A 13,258-nucleotide genomic window follows, 5' to 3' on the forward strand; every position below is an offset into this window, starting at 1 on the left:
CCAGTCCAACACAAAGCTACACAACAACACATCCAGTCCAACACAAAGCTGCACAACAACACATCCAGTCCAACACAAAGCTGCACAACAACACATCCAGTCCAACACAAAGCTGCACAACAACACATCCAGTCCAACACAAAGCTACACAACAACACATCCAGTCCAACACAAAGCTGCACAACAACACATCCAGTCCAACACAAAGCTACACAACAACACATCCAGTCCAACACAAAGCTGCACAACAACACATCCAGTGCAACACAAAGCTACACAACAACACATCCAGTGCAACACAAAGCTGCACAACAACACATCCAGTGCAACACAAAGCTACACAACAACACATCCAGTGCAACAGGACCAACATCTCCTCAATTCCAAAGCTATGAATAATTTACCCCGGCCTGTTCTCTCTGCTCCCAATGTAAACACTAAATAAACAAATCCAAAAGGGTTAAAAGCTATTGTGTTCAAAATGCCATCGGGGGGTTTTTGAATCCCCATGGGACCAGACAGAGACCCCCCCCCCGTCCACCACCCCCCTCCTGTGTTTACTGTGCCAGAGCATTTCTTCACATGTGAACCTGCTTCATCCTTTCTTCATGACTGGGATCGGAAACCAAAAAAAGGTGGGAAATTAAATGTGTCTGTGTTTTTTTTAATTTTTTTTTTATCAATACAGACTGTTTGTGGTGTATTCTCTCATTTATCAGATATATTTTCTTTGATAATTCCAGTGTCAGTAACTACTTTACTCCTGAATGATCAATCTCAACTGTTGAAAAGAAAAGACTTGCTGGTCTTACTGCAGCTAAGAAATGAGCAGCTCTGAGGTGGAAACACCCGATAAGGCGTCAGTGAACAACTGGATCCTCACATTTCTGTATATGATGTACCTGCAGCTATAATACATCCATGACCTGCAGCTGTCCACTGCTGTGTGATTGGAGTCAAGGAATCCAAGATTGATTTATGTGTCTCGGTGGCAGGACAGGAGCGGATCTAGCCACCTAATCTGCTTCTGGGGGGCCCTGAGGTGGTTTTATTTTTTATTTCTTAGTTGCTCTTTACTATTGTGGTTGCTCTTATTTCTCATCTTGTCATTTTTATGTCTGTCGTTCTGTTTTGTGTTTGTTATTAATATGCACTGCCATTTTCAAAGTTTGGAACACGATATAAAAATTTGATCACACATACAAAAAAAAGAAAAACAGATTGTCTGTGGAGGATTCAAACACGTGTGCGTCTCCGAGGAACGCTGTTGATGCGGACCGAGCTGCAGTTATGGCTGAAGCATCAAAGGGCCAAGGTCAGTTCAATGAGAAAGAGGGATGAGCAGGGCCTCTGAAACCGTAGCCTCACCACACACACTGTTTGAAGAAGGGCTTTTTCAACTGGGTCAATAATTTTAGGTAACATTAGCTGCCACCAGCTTCCAGGCAGGCTGCACTTCACCGTGCACCGGCTGCATCTCCACTCACTTTCTCCAGACGGGCACAGACACACAACATTTACTAATGGAAAACAAAAAAAACAGACAGTGGGGATCTACGTTATCAAGTTAGTAGTATTTTTAAATCTCCTGACCAGAAATGTATCGTAGAAAGGCCACACTGTAGTTGCATTTAATTACATCGATTTGAATTTGGTGGTTCCTGTTTGGGGTTATGGATGGATGGATCACTTTTCATGCTGCACACACACAAACACACACGGACAAAACATTTGCTGCTGAAGACTCCCAACCTTTTTCAACTCATGACCCAATTGAAGAACTCCAACATGCTGGTGGCATCACAGAGGCACCGATACAGAGGTCTAATGATGCACTCTCTGGGCTATCTTTACTTTAAAGTCTAACATTCAGGATTGATCTGAATGCAGGGGAGGCTCAGCTTTTCTTTTGGTTTTATTTGACATGGTTATCACTTGTTGACTTGATGCTTCAATGAAGAGCCTCACTCATATAGATAGAGCCTGAAAAGCAGCAGCATCATAATCAGGATGAATCTATTGGCTCAGCCTTCATGAATCTCTCTCAGAGCGCATCACTTGTGCCACAGCATCTCAGACTGAAAACTCTCTGTTTAGTGGTTTAGACTGTTCACCGTCTGGCCTCAGTTACACTTCTAACAGCCACCAACATTTTATTGTCTCTGTGACAAGCACAAAATCTAATTCTATGCCTCAACAACTATATTTTGTTGTTTTTAACGGCTGCCATCAACGCGTCAGGGCGGGCGCTTATCAGGACGCGGTTACACACGGGTACAGAGGCAGAATCCCCGACTGAGCCGAGGGGAAGCAGCGATGAACATGACAGTCATGTCTGCCGGAGCGGAACGCTGATTAATTACTTAAGGTGCTTCAAAGCTTCATGGCGATTACTGCCGTTCCTTATTCCAGGGGACAGATTATGATGGTCTGGCTGGGCTTTAGTCACGGACAGAACTGGTATCGACGCTCTGAAGCGATGGTCACGTTGGGAACAGAGAGCGACGCAGACACACGCTCAGCAGCAGCTCACCTATCTGTTCTCCATTAAGCGTAATGGTCCCGTGAGCTGTTCCACCGGGGCCGCCGCCATCTGACACCACTGATCACACACACAGACGCTGATGTGGAGGTACGATGCATTTTACACATATTTCATTCTCCTGCGTTCAGAAAATTGCATCCTCAGACCAATAAAACACCTCCAACCTCCTCCGACCCTGTGGGCCGCGGCGGATTAAATGTGGTGGTAAGACGATAGCCGGGTATTGATTGGACCTCGCTCAGACTCCTCTGAGGGAAAAAAAAAATGAAAGAGGAAGAAATAGAAAACAAACACACACTCGCAGACTGCCATCTGTCATGGCTGTCGGCGGCCTGGCCACCATCTTCCTCCACACATGGGGCAAAAACACACACAATAATAGGAGGGAGAGGAGCAGAGAGGATTGGCCCGGGGAGCTGACATATAAACCAATGGTGATCATTTCCTCTTCGCCCGAGTCTCTGCTCCTCTCCTCCGTCTGATGTTGGATGGTGCCGTCGCCCGTGGCTCACAGACGGGACGGCCCTTTAAGGTGCCGGTTGTCCATCAGCTGCTGAATGTCATCACATGTGCGCCAGCTGGTGAGTGAGGTGACGCCTGCTCTTAATTAAATCCAGGAAACGCGGAGGAGAGGGCGGCGCGGTGATGGAGGGAACATCATTAATACTTGCAGACGTACGTATCTCTGTTGGATCAGGGAGATAAACCGCGTGGGGCGAGCGAGAGATTTTAAAATGGGAAGCGCTTTCGGTTGCCAAGGACAGCAGACGCACCAGGAGACCGTCTTGGACAATTGGTGCTGACTGTGATCACAAAGGAAGCTTTCTTTCTTTCTTTTTGTTATGTTATTGTCAGTGGTTCAGTCGTGACATGTGTGGGTCTTCTGTCTTTTGTTGTGGCTACGACACGTTTCTGAAGTTGCACATTAGCAACACATTACATTACGTCAGTGTAGAGACTCTGTCAGAGCAGGAGCAGCCTATAGACTCTGCTGGAAGTTAAACACATTCTCCACTGCTACATGTTCTTTACCAAGTCTTTGTGTGGCCCTGTTGATGGATGGGATGTTTACTAAGTCTCAGGGCAGGGCAGAGTGTTTTCAGATTGTCTGGACACACGGTCTCTGGAACATCATGAGTGGGCTTCTTCAGATTTGAAAAACAAAAAAACAAAAAACATCTACCAGGTTTGGTCTTGTGAATGCAATATACCTGTTTTACTAAATTTGAAGAAATTCCATCCAGATATTACACTCAGCTTGACACAAAGGATGAACTGACTTGGTTAGAGGTCAAATGGTGACCTCAGAAATGATGACTTTGGCCTTGTGACTACAATATCTCAAGAACTCAATTAAATCCCTTCAGATGTGACACAAATGCTAAAAAGACTTGCACTTATATAGAGCTTTTCTAGTCACTTGGACAACTCAAAGTGATTTACACTGTTTTGTCACATTCACCCTTTTACACACACATTCATACAGCTCTGTGCGCAGACAGACACATTATTATTTGAAGTACAAATTGATACAAGTTGTGTCTTTAATTGACTTTGGTTTACTGAGTGTTTCTCATCTGCTCTCATCGAACACATGTGATCCAACCTTCTCATATTCCTCTGACTAGAGCTAAGAGCTAAGTTAACAATAGATGTTGTTTATAGATATAGGTAAACTCAGTGTGAGGGTAATGTATTTCTGTACTTTGATGTTAACATCGTCACATCGCCCCCTTCATAAAAAAAAACAACATTGGTTAATTTTTTAGAGGAGTTACAGTTATGTTTAGACCAAGCACACTTTATTACTGATCTAAAGTCAGTGTAAATAATACGTAAACTATGTCAGGAGCAGATGGAAACAGCAGGACATCATATAAAAGATAATAATTGACTTTGTTTGGGTTAAATTTCAAAAGTAGTTTTAGAATAATACATATTTTTGTAACTAGAGGCACTTGAGTCTTGACTCTGTACATAACGTAGAAGTGTGAAAGCAGATTACAACCGTCTGGCTGGAGGAACAAGGATGCTGTGGTGCTATGTAGGAGTGAACTGTATACACCACTCAGGCCTTGACAGTGTAGCGAGGTTAGAACTGGAGGGGCGGTGGATTGAATCCAGGGCTGAGAGTGTGTGAGAGGAATATATGAATGGGAAGCCACCGTTGTGTTGCATCTCCATCAGAAAGCTGCTGTTACAGAGTCATGACAGAACCATCTGTGTTCTCACCTGTGGCTGATCTGTGTCCCCCGCAGACTGGACATGGTTTCTTCCAGGTTCTGCCGCAGGTCTGCGATGTTCTTCACCGTCCTCATGCGTCTCGTCTCAGGGTCCTCTCCTGTGGACACACATTTCATACGGTTTACTGACATGTTTGAGCGACACACACACACACACACACACACCGAGCATCCCGAACAAGAAGCAGTGAGTACATCTGACATACAGTATTTCACTTGGGCGTCACTGAGCGTCTGAGGAGGGGGAACAGAATGATGAGCCATCACGACGACAGCCCACATGGGTGCACGTCCCTACATCCCATTCAGACGGTTTAGAGGCTGTACGATAACTCAGCTTGTCAGGCTGCACCACATGCACTTCTTTTACTCTGAAAAGTAGCTACTTTATTTTACACAGTATTGACATTTTTCCTTGGGGCCGGTGCAGACATGTCGTGCCGCGGCACCGCCGCTCCGTCAGTCGGCTCAGAGCTCGGTCTGCAAAAAGCAAACTCTGTCAGAGCTCCTGTGTCTCTCTGTCAGCCACCCCGGAAAGCGCTGCCTCCTCAGCCCCGACGCCGTCTGCCCTGCCCCGTCTGCCCTGCCCCGTCTGCCCTGCCCCGTCTGCCCTGCCCCCTGCCCCCTGCAGCTGCAGCACCTCATATGTTTTCTGTTCTTCTCAGAGGCGCTGGTTTTACGGAGGCATTAGGCTGGCTGTGAAGGAGCGCTGCTAATAGGCGCGGGGCTGGGCAGCGTTTCAGGACCGTGAGCTGTGGGCTCACACACCAAAAAGTATCTGCTTGTCTGCTCCAATTAAGCCTCTCTGTTAGCTCGTCAAGCTAGCCCATATCTGCGGGCGGAAACCGCAGAATGGGTAATTAACAAGTGGCATGAGACATGGAATGGATGCCAGTCACGCTGATTTCCAGTGTGAAGGAGCTTTCAGAATAAAAGTGTCTGTGTGTGGAGGTGGATGAGCCGACAGACCCTGCACAATGCACCGTGGGGATGAGATGAGCGTGAGAAGCCGGGCTCTGTCACTCCAGCGCAGATTACAGTGACTGGGGCAAATGGAGAATGGGGAGCAGTAGTAGGTTGAAGACCCCCCAGTGATTCAACTCAGTGAAGGGAGGAGAGAAATGGTTCAGGTGTTCCTGTGCAGGAATAAGAAGCAGGTCAGTGTGGAGTTAAAGTTTCCCTGGATAACTAGGGAAGCAAAAGTAGGAGGACACTTGTAACTGGAAATGTCACTTTTTGAAGGCTCTTATACATATATTTGGATGTTTGGCTAGCCTTATGGCCCCCAAAATGTGAGCTGTTCCCTCAGTTGTCTGGCAATGATGTAACTAGTTTTCCAGTTTGGATAATACCACCCCTACCTGGTACCAGTAGAAGGGGCGGGGCAAGCAGTGGTTCATTTGCATTTAAAGCGACAGGCACTGAAACCAGCCGTTGTGAACAGTTCTGAAAGAACTGTGATGTTTGATCCTTGGGGTATTTTGACCAAAGCATGTCACAGACATGTCTTTAAGACACCTGGGAACTATTTCAATTTGTGGAAAAGGGGCATGATGTGTCTCCTTTAAAAAATGTATCTTAGTACCTTTTAATGCAATAAATGTAAAGAATTATTCTAAGATCTTTTGTAATAGGAACTAGGGCATTTTAAAATGTTTTATTGTATTTTGTATCATGTAGCTGACTCTTTTGGCTGACATACAGGGTAGTGTACACCTTTCTCAAAAGCATTGCACTCTATATGTGTCATTTTATGTATCAGGTTTTCCCTTGTATTTTAGTTTGTGGTCTTCTGTGTATTACATGTTAGGACTGCAGATGGAAATTAGCTGTGAGCTAAATCTGGTGCAACCATCTCCTCATTTCCTGCAAACGATTAATGTCATTGCACACTGTCCCTTTAATAAACTAAATTAACTAGAAGTCAGTCTCAGCGCTGACCTTCGGCCAGTTCTAGCAAACATGCACCGACTACACTTCATTTTACACCACCAACCAGCCCCACCTGGAAAAAAAGATCTGATTTGAACCAGCTACCATGACACTGCAGGATGTAGCTGATGTTACACACTGACGCCCATCTCCCTCCGTTCATACATGCTGTGTGATAACACACATTGTTAGAGTCACTGGGTTTACAGGGTACGATAAATGTGCAGAAAACCACCTTAGTGACACTGACACTGAAAGGGGAATCCCTCCCCACTGGCTGTACTGGACCAGGTCTTTTACCTGTTTGTAATTAACTGTGGTTTGTGTTTGAAAATGTTTTACACGCTGTGATTTTTATGGCTAACACAGCTGTCATGGCCGCGTTGCTCCTGGAGAGACATCTTGTTAAATATGGGTTAAATCAATGAGTCAGAGAGCACGGGGACAACTCAGCCTTATTATCATTCTCTACAACTGCCTCAGTGAAAAAGCTCTGGGACCCTCGGCCCTTAGATAAGCTGTAAAAAAAAAAAAAGCATCATGTGGAAGCAGAAACAGTCAGAGAATAGATTGAATTCTTTAGTTTTTCCTCTGCCATCAATTACAAGGTTCAGCAGAGTTAACAATGTCACCTGAACAATACAGTATTGGTGTTTGGAAAACCTTTTTTCAAAATGAAGTCAAGACTCGACCTCAATTATACTGTACTGCCCCGGGTGGCGACCCGGCGGGGGTAAAGAGCGTCCTGGTATAATTGAGGTCAGGTTTGGTCTTTGCAGAGCAAGCAGACTGCAGGTTCCACATGTTCTTAGCTTCTGACCCCAGATCAGATGTCCACTTTCTGGGCATTAATTAGAAATCGATGAGGTTAGGAGAAGGCAGATGTGCTGCCGTGGTGACAGAGGCTTCTGTGGCCCGCATGGAGCTCATGTGAAACAATCATGAGGGATGGAAACTCCTTTGAAGCTGCGAGTGATGCGTTATAGTCGGTGTTCTTGCAGCGCTATATGAAAGGGAAACCCAGCTCATGAATTTAATGAGAGTTGGATCTCTGGTATCACACACTCAAAAGCATCGCTGTTATTGTAGCTCCTCTGCTTCTGTTCTTCCTCTTCTTCCTCTCCTCCTCTCACCGGGGCCCCTTCCAGAAAGATCCAATTACAGTCCCATTATAGAGCCACATGAGGAGATTTGGCCCCAGAGTGTGATGAAGCAGTCTGAGGCGGGTCACTTCATCTATGTGTGAGCCGTTCACTGCAGTGCAGAGGTGTCAGCTGCACTGTAGAATAGTAGACAACACATAACTGCAGCCCATAAGCAAATCAGCACACTGCACACACACACATGCATGCACATTGGAGAGTTCTGTGTATTAAAAAGGCAGCGGCCGTACAAATGGCTAAAATTATAACATAATATTCTAATTCCTGGCAGTGTATACATGTTTCTGCTTCGCTCTCCAACACCACAGAGGTGAAGAGTCAAAGCGTTCATTCACATTCAAGATGCAGTCCAGCTTTTGGCCCAGTCATGCTGTGAAGCAGCCAAACTGAAAGCAGGCCAGTGGGGGGAGGTGGGGCTTGAAAAGGGCAACGGAGAACGGAAGGTACTGACACACACACACACACAAACATATTGGTCTTTCATTAGTTGTGAGGACACTCCTAGTTCATGGACCACATCCCCTGGAGGCTGCATTAGAAGACTGGTTACATCACAGTGCAGACGGACTGTTCCTTTTAAACAGGTTGGGACTGTGAGGATCACATGATCCTTCTGTTCCTGAGCAACAAGGACTGCAACAGGTGGATCCAAAGCTCAACATATCTGAACACTCATTGCATACTGATAATGAAAATAACAGCAAACACCAACAGGTACATTAAAAAATGTTTTTCCATAAAAAGTTAGTTGTTGGTTGTCATAGCAACAGGTGTAGCAGTAATGGTGGACACAGTGGAGGGGCAACACCTTTGTAGCACGTCTCTTCTGCAGGAGGACGTCCCTGAATTGGGACTCAACCTTTGACTCAGTACGTTCTCCAGTCCTTCAGCAACCACAACCAAGACCCTGTTCAGATGCATCAACATACCAGTGATCTCAGCACAAGTGGTCCGCCTTTAAGTTGAAACACACCCAGGACACATTGAGGACACATTTGAGATCTGCTCACTCAGAGTTGATCTGGATCACATGTGGCCTCATTCTTATAGCAGTGAGAATGTGAACATGTCCTGATCACATTAAAGGACCAACTGCAGTGTTGATGTCCTCGCAAGACCGTTTCATTACAGACCCAAACCATTTAAAGGTTATAGCTACAACTTTTTCATCAAAACGATTCATTTCTCATGAATAATAGGCTACATCCACAGAACGTCTAGAGGGGTGCAGAATAAAAGTATTAATTTTACAGATAGTAGTCTATATAAATAATTGTTTTATAAATTTTGACGGGTCCAAAATATATGAATATTTCCATCTGGTTACGTTGGCAACGTCGGCATGAAATGATCCCTGCACCAAAAGCCTTAGTACGTTGATGTCACATGAGGCGGAGCTCAGGGGAGCCAGATCCTGATAGCTCTGTGGAGAAAATTACATTGTGCTAATGCTAATGCTAATGCTAACTAACGGTCAGTCGGTACTGTAACGTTTCCAGTGCAGGCGTGATACTGCGGGTTTGTCGGGTTCGTCTGCAGGTGAGTTAGTGTGAAATGATTCAGATGTGTTTCCAGTCCGCTGTCAACACCGGAGCTGCTGCTTGTTAAATATGGTTAGCATTAGCTTAGCTTTAGCCTCTAGCCGCTCCATTTGGCAAGCAGTACAATTGAAGGTTGGAGCGAGAGTGGGCGAGTGTGAGTGCGACACCTAGCCTACTGGCTGGGAGGAATAAAACTTAGCTATCACCTTTAACTACATCAAATGGGTAGAACGCACAAAGGTGTAGAGGCCGATGCACTCCTAAAAAAATCTTGAAAAGCCAGGTGCGTTGGAGCATGGGATTGGAGTCAACAACGCACACTGTCCAATCACTTGCAAAAAACTTAATTATAAAAGAGACAACGTTTCAGTCCACAGGACCTTTTTCAAGCAGAGATTTCAAGAACGCACTAATAAAACACTCTGACAACGGACCCACCTGTCATCTGTGCTGGCTAAAAGTAACACATAGGATACCTGTTTATAAAGCCAGGAAGTGAGATCAAACCACAAGTGATTTTAAAGCAGGTGTGGACAGACACTAGAGCTGACCTGTCATCAGCTCACTGAGACTCATGTTAATATGAGGTCTGAACAGGGACTGAACAGGAACTGAACAGGAACTGAACAGGGACTGAACAGGGACTGAACAGGGACTGACGGTCTGACTCTGACTCTGACGCCAAGTCTTAACACTCAACCCTTTGAAGTTGTGAGTGTGTCCACAAAGGTCCTCACAACCTCACAACCTCACCTGTCCTCATGATCAACTACAATGTGTTCACACAACCATTAAAAGACATGAACACACACATACACACATAGGCTACACATCAAATGTGTGTGTGTGTAGAACAATGCCGCTTGACTGCAGCATTGACTGCAGTTTGGGGCTGACATACTTCTACACACAACCGAGCACAAACTCAAAACACACACACACAGTGTACCAGTGGGTGCTTTGGTGCCAGCTCACTCTCCCCCCCCCCCCCCCCCCCCCCCCTCTCTCTTTCAATAATGCATGTTAGCTGGTACTGATGCTCCCCGTGCTCCAGCTGAATACTATTAGGGTGCCATCCCACTCATCTAATTCTAATACACATAAACGCGCACAAATGTATGCCAACCCAAATATGCACACAGAGAAAAAACAACAGCACTACACGGAGTAGAACACAGTATACTAGCTGTAGCCTTGTAGCATTTTGTCACAGATCAGCCTTAATGAAGCTCTGGCTGTCAATCACTGTGGCAGCTCTCCACATGCACACCAACACACACTCACAGAGAGATGTGTCTATATAGAGTTGAGTGTTACAGCTGCTGCCGACTGTGTTTCCTAAAGCACAGAGAGCTTGTTAATATGAGTGACAATTACTTGTGGTGGCTAAAAGCATAAAGCAGAGCAGAGAGAGGGTGGAGGAGTTGTGGATGAGATGGTTTCTTGATTCTCTGGACTCTCCAACACCCACATGAAGGTGTACAGCCTGAGATCAGGTGACTAACTTGGCCAGTGAAGAATATTCCACCTCTCGTTGGTTTTTCTGGTGCTAGAGATGATCAAATGTGGTCCACAGTTTAGAGCTTTCTGATCCTGCCTCCTGATCTTTCAGTCTTACCCAGTGGTCTGCATCTTGTGGTGAATCCCCTTCTCTTGATCACAGACAATGAGACACGTGTCCACACCATGAAGAATATTCTCCTGCTTTTTAAGAAAGTCACTGACAATTATCTCTGATATCTCTCTGGTTGAGTTTTTGCACCATGGCTGCTTCTTGACTCATGCCTCCTCATATTGACAGCCACCCCCACCTCAACAGTGAAATAACACACAAATGCCCCAGACACATCCAATTACCCCTGGGCCATTGCAATTTGGGCACTATGTGTCAAAAGGAACATGTTCTATATAGTTATTTCTTTATTGACACAAACCTGTATTTAATAAGGCACTGATCCCCAATGCAAACACTTGTTTCAGACTGTTTGCTCACTGATGGAATGAAAATCACCTGTTTGCACACACATGGCACGGGATGAGCTTGCACACACAATCAAGGGTTTAATAATAAGATATTGATCACGTTGGCCGTGTGATTCAGCGGCTGTGAGGGCGGCGCCGGTAAGAAAAGCTGTTTTCTTTTTTTTGTTTTGTTTTGGGTGGAGGGGGTGTTGATTTTCCATCATCTACATCTCAAGGTTTTGTTCTGTTTTGTGCTGCATCATGCCTCGGAGGAAATCAGCCATCATCTGCTCATTGCCTTAGCTCACCCCGCTGCGCTGTGCATTTTCACTTTGCTTTATCTGTGGAGTCACAGTAATCGTCTCTGCTGTCACAACTATGCAAGAAACGGTCTTATCAACCAAACGCCCCCCCACACCCCACCCCACGTTTCCTCTCCTCTGACATCAAAGCCAGGTTTGTGCACGGATGCTGCACAAAACGCATCGTACACTGGGAGATTTTACATCAAGCTACGCGTTATTAAAGCCACTGTCGAGGTTCGGCGCCGTACCTGTGCTGTACGTTGGTTATTCACGGCGTCTAGCTCGGCGCCGCGCGGAGCAGAGCCTCATTAACACACTGACAGAGGCAGCGCTCCCAGTGACAAACATGATGTATGTGTGTGTGTGTGTGAGATATCTGTGTGTGTGAGTTTAAAAACTGCCTGCGAGTGTGAGGATGGATTTACAGCATTCGTGGGTGAGGTGTGCGTGTGTGTGTGTGTTCACGCAGCCCTGCCCAGGTCTTGCAGTTTTCTTAAACAGGCAGTTAAAATGCTAATAGTGTGCTGTGAGAAGCAGGCTTCCCCATCAGGAGGATTAAGAAGAGAAGCAGCTTATTGAAGACGTGACGTTTCCTATTCTGCTTCACTTTGCTCATTCCAACTAAAACTTAGTCATTTAACATGAACACGACTTCTTTCACTTCCTGTGCAATGTTTCCACTTCATGCTGCTGCCACACATCCTCCATGTCATCACTGTGAATCACATCCCACATCATGCTCATGTTCCCGTGGTGGTGGGGGTGAGTGGACTTACGTGGGCGAGGTTGCGTGTGCAGCACCTGCTCCAGGTCTCCCAGCATGGTGAGGATCACCTCCTTATCCAGCTGGGCCGTGCCCTCCCTGGGACCCCCCCCCGACACCTCCTCCTCCGCCCAGTACCCGCCGTCGTTCTCCCTGTCTCCCTTCTTCTTGGCGCCGCCGCCCCTCCCCACCGCCGCCGCCGCCGGCTCCTCGTCCGACCGGCCGCTGCTGCCCTCCTCGTCCGTCCCCCCCTCCTCCCTGGACTTCCTCTGGGGCTCAGCCCGGGGGGGGCCGCCGTACGAGGCCCGCTGCGGCCGCCCCCCGCCCCCCGCCGCCGTGCTCCTCCAGGGGACCGGGATGAGGGAGTGTTCGGACTGAGACAGCACCTTGGTGAGGGACAGGGACAGGGACCGGGCTCTGGTGCCCCGGACCCCCCCGCCCCGGGGGACGGCCTCCTTCCTGGGGCTTCCCTGGAGGCTGCCCCCCCCCCGCGGCCCCGAGGACGAGAAGGACCAAGAGTTCTGAGGGTGAGAGAGACGAGACGGCGGCTCGCCCAGCTCCAAGGAGTAGACCTGCTGCTCGCTGTCGCTGAGCAGGGTCAGGTTGGTGAGCGAGCGCTGCTTGATCCGCAGGTTGAGGTTGTCGGGGAGAGGCTGGGGGGGCCGGCGGGCCGGGCTGCCCCCCTGGTACACCGAGAACTCTGCTCCTCTCTTCATCTCCCCTCCCTTTTTATTCTCAGCTTACCTCTTCACCTCGCCGACTGGAACTACACGCTCAAGTGGATCTACCTGAGCCCGGCTCTCC

At 47.1% G+C, this 13,258-nt stretch overlaps 1 protein-coding gene across 1 annotated transcript in view; it reads right to left on the reverse strand.

Moving 5' to 3' along the window:
- Positions 1-13,258, reverse strand: part of nav3 (neuron navigator 3) — a 224,546-nt gene that overhangs the window by 76,231 nt on the left and 135,057 nt on the right. Inside the window, exon 10 of the mRNA XM_085769707.1 lies at positions 4,778-4,886. Within this exon, the coding sequence (XP_085625833.1) occupies positions 4,778-4,886 (109 nt within the window). The remainder of the gene's footprint in view (positions 1-4,777; positions 4,887-13,258) is intronic.

The sequence above is a fragment of the Trachurus japonicus genome, chromosome 23 (assembly GCF_045865225.1).
Source record: "Trachurus japonicus isolate A0001 chromosome 23, Traja_1.0".
NCBI classification, from domain to species: Eukaryota; Metazoa; Chordata; class Actinopteri; order Carangiformes; family Carangidae; genus Trachurus; species Trachurus japonicus.